We start from the raw sequence: 4,117 nt of genomic DNA, 5'->3' as shown, positions 1-4,117 counted from the left end.
TATTTTCCATATAGATGAATGAGATTCGAGATCTAACTTCGACCATAAATCACAATATTTTTCTTAAATGAGGTAAAATTTATGAACAAATAGTCCAAATATCTGCAACTGTGTCACACTATATTGGTCGGAAATTATCAATTTATTATTCATTAACTTTGCATAATTGATTTTTCATTTATCATTAAATTATTAAAACTTTAATCATCATATACCAAAGTAACCTTTTCCTTTTTTTTTATATAAAAAACTCCTAAAGTGACCTCACTCATCTAGGATTTATTCAAAATCAAAACAATTTTTGTAAATTAGATTATAAAAATAAAAAATATTGTTTCTAGTTTCTACTACTTTCTTTCTTTCTTTCTGTTCAACAAGTGGAACCAAAGAGAAGCAGAGAACCGTACTTTTCTTCTGTTTAGCTTCTTCAAAACACAAACAAGATCCAAACTCCAAACCTCATTCACTTCACTCTCTTTGTTTTTCTGGCAAAAAACAACAATGGTAGTACAAGACATGTTTTACTTCAACAAGGTAGTAACATAGTACTTACTCCTTTGTTTTTGTTTTGTTTTTGTGTGTGTTGTGTGGTCCTTTATTACTCACTTCATCAAAATCTTTGTCCTTTATCCCATGTTAATAAAAAATGTGTTTTTTTACATTCTGTTATGTTTTTGTTCCATTTTGAAATGTTTCAAACACTGTGAAAGAAAAAAAAAAAAAAAAAGATTTTTTTTTTGAGCTACCTCTGCATGTTTCGATCTGGGTCATTATTGTTCATTTATGTAACATTTCTTTTAATGGGTATGTTTAATTTTTCATAAAGTTTCTATCTTTAATCAATTTTCAGCACCAAGTTTATGATCTATGTACTTGGGTTGCAGGATATTCTTGCTATAAAGGCTCAGAAGAAATCACCAATGTTGTTAAGGATGTCATTGTTGATGTTTTCAATGGTATGTGGTGTTTTCATATGTTATGTTTGTTTGAAACAAACAAGCATACATGCTAGAACTATTCTTCTTGAGCTTCAACAGATTGAGATGCCTTCTAGAACTAGATTCAACCTTGTAGATATTCCTTACCTACATTTCCCAAATCCTGTTTCTTTTAACAGGTAATGTGAAGTTTCATTGTAGTTTTTTGGCTTTGATTTGGACATTGTTAATGTTTTTTTTTTTTTTTTTTCTGTTTCTGTTGTTGTTGTTAGGAGTGAGTGTGCTCGAAATCCGGTTCGATTGTTTGCTATATTGACAAATCAAAGATCAGGAAGTGGTTGGTTTGAAACTCTTTTGAATAGCCATATGAATGTAAGCTCACATGGGGAGATATTATCAGTTCCGGAAAGACGAGTAAATGTATCTACAATTGTAAAGACTTTAGATAAAATTTACAATTTGGATTGGTTCAATAGTGCTTCCAAGAATGAATGTTCTGCTGCTATTGGCTTGAAGTGGATGCTTAATCAGGTAAAAGTTCTAACTTTAGTCTTCTGTAAATTTCATTCTGTCATTGTTGAGTTTCTATTTTGATGTCGAAATGATTTGGCATAATTTTAATTCAGAATGAGAGTGTTACACCAACATGAACATAATAGGTATAAAATTGCATTGATTTGGAAACTTATGGAATGACAATACAACAACCAAACAACATCAAAATGGAATGACAATGTAGATAGTAACAAGGGTAGGACAAAAATCAAACATTTGTGACACTAAAAGGGATAAAAAGTATAGTTATGTTGATTCCATCCAAGTAGCTATTTTGGTTGTTAGTGCATGAGAGGTCAATTGTCTTGGAATACAATATTTTGGTAATGCAATGTTTTCATGCAACATGATAAGTCATACTTGATTTGCAGTTTTCTGTTATGAACCTTCTTGTGGGATATGATAGCGACTCAAGTGTTATTGTTCCCGAAATGCTTAGATACATATCATTTTTCTTGCGTAGTTTATTAGGGTTAGTATTTAGTAATAAAAGAATTAAGACATTTTCTAGTTTCATACAGGGATTAATGGAGCACCCTAAGGAAATAGTCAACTACTTCAACTGCAGAGGGGTCTCTGTCATATTTCTTTTCCGGAGAAACTTGTTACGCCGAATGGTGTCGACGCTTGCCAATTCCTATGATCGCTATGCTAAGCTATTGAACGGCACTCACAAGTCTCACGTTCATTCTACAGAAGAGGTCTCTTTTCCTATCATGCTCTCCTTTATTTATTTATTTTTTATACCACCGGAGTCTAGCGCAAGTGGTGGATGCGCAGTGTGTGTGAGTGTTGTAAACCACAGAGAACTGAGTTTGATTTCAAATAATTAATTAAAATAAAGTTGAAACTTAAACTTCGCTTTCTTTCAGGCTGATACTCTTTCGAGGTACAAGCCTACAATAAATTCTACGTCGCTGCTGGCAGATCTGAAGGATATGGAGAAAAGAGCTGCAGCAGCATTACAATACTTCAACACCACGCGGCATATGATCTTGTACTACGAGGATCTTATCAGAAATCGAACTGTAAGAGCCTCGTCGTAAATTCCTTCATCTTTTACTAAACGTTGCAATTAATTACCTTTTTGAATGCATAATACAAGCTTCATTTGAGTAGTATACATGCTTATCATACAAGTGTTTCTATACAAGATATTTCTATGACAAGATAAAATAAGGGAAAATTATTTTCATATAAACTATAACCCGTTTTCGGAAGTTATACCAAGTTATACTGGAGAGTTTATGGAAATTAACCGAAAACAACTTATGGACATGTCATAAGTTGTTTCCATAACTTCCAAAACAGTCTATCACAAGTCACACATGCTTATGCTGGTAGATAAACTCAAGCAAACAAATCCAAACGTTAACCAAGGCCAAACGCTCTCAATTGGTATTGCACAATAATGCTAATATTTACCAATACATCGAAAGTTAACAAAATATGTGGTTTCACTGTTTCTGTTTATTGTAGAAGCTAAAAGAGGTGCAAGAGTTTTTAGGATTGCCGGTAATGGAATTAACAAGCCGTCAGGTTAAGATACATAAGGGACCATTGTCAGAACATATTAAAAACTGGGATGAAGTTGCCAACACGCTCAAAGGAACTTCTTATGAGAGTTTTCTGCAAGCTGATTATTCATCATAACATAACCTCGTCTAATTCTCTCATGAAAAGTGTAAATATCAACAACACTGATTTTGTCCGACCGAAAGAGTTTAAAGTTTTGGTCACTGCAGGAACCTTTCTTCTTGTTCTAATGTTTCTTTCCACTTCTAATCAACTTTCCATTGATTAGATGAATAATTTTTGTTGGTTTGTACTAAGTTTTAGTTTTTGGTTTTTTTGTGCATTCTTGAATGACCTTTGTATATGTCAGCTAATTTATTAATTAGTAAAGATGAGCAATGGTTAATTTAATTCAAAGACCTTCTATGTATTTTGTTATTTTTTCCTCCTTTCTTTTATCATTTATGTAATTCAACTTCATATGATTTGGAAGCCAGGCTATTGTTTCTAAGAGACAGCAACAAAATAGGCATTTTTCTGTATGCATATTTTTCATTGTTTTTAATAGGATTTGTTTTTCACATTATTGGACGCTGTGTAAACTAAACTCTTGTTTTTATTGGTTTAGCTTGAAGACTTGAATGACTTCATTTATAAAGTTTAGATTAGATTTATTTTAGATAAAATCTTGCAAAGACTAATGTTCTTTGGTGCTGCAATGAAGAACTTCTATCCTATGTAACACTGACCTTTCAGATTAAAGGCGTGTTCGGTGTCCGTAACATGTCTGTTTGCCACATACATATGTAATTACATTCAATTATATTATTTTCTCACATTTCTATTAGTGTGGACATATTAGTGTCTTGTCTGGTGTTCGTGTCAATATTTTGTCGTCTTTATCTATACTTTTATGATGTTTTTTTAATTAAAGATGAAATTGTACTTTTAGATTTCAAAAGGGATCAAGTTATGTGTTATCATATGATTCCTATGATTACCACCATCAACGCCAGATGCTTCATGGTTGTAGGTAAACGTGATTATTTAGCTTTTGCTTTTGCAAGTACCAACCAACAACTAAAAGAAACAAGTAAAGAGAAAAAGCA

General features: G+C 32.2%; 1 protein-coding gene across 2 annotated transcripts; it reads left to right on the top strand.

Annotated features, from left to right (window-relative positions):
- Positions 1-310: 310 nt before the first annotated feature.
- On the top strand, positions 311-3,550 carry LOC120577757 (uncharacterized). 2 transcript variants are annotated; one of them, XM_039829690.1, is made up of 6 exons: positions 311-534; positions 885-1,117; positions 1,211-1,469; positions 2,015-2,194; positions 2,366-2,521; positions 2,976-3,550. In XM_039829690.1, the coding sequence occupies exons 1-6, from the start codon at positions 502-504 to the stop codon at positions 3,144-3,146; spliced, it is 1,032 nt and encodes a 343-aa protein (XP_039685624.1). In that variant the 5' UTR covers positions 311-501; the 3' UTR covers positions 3,147-3,550. The 2 variants fall into 2 exon arrangements, with proteins under 2 accessions (XP_039685624.1, XP_039685623.1); XM_039829689.1 differs by having other exon boundaries at positions 317-534; positions 2,973-3,550.
- Positions 3,551-4,117: the final 567 nt, after the last annotated feature.

This window comes from Medicago truncatula, chromosome 8 (genome assembly GCF_003473485.1).
Source record: "Medicago truncatula cultivar Jemalong A17 chromosome 8, MtrunA17r5.0-ANR, whole genome shotgun sequence".
Classification (NCBI taxonomy): Eukaryota; Viridiplantae; Streptophyta; class Magnoliopsida; order Fabales; family Fabaceae; genus Medicago; species Medicago truncatula.
Note: the sequence above shows the minus strand (reverse complement) of the source record. Positions and strands in the feature narration are given on the sequence as shown.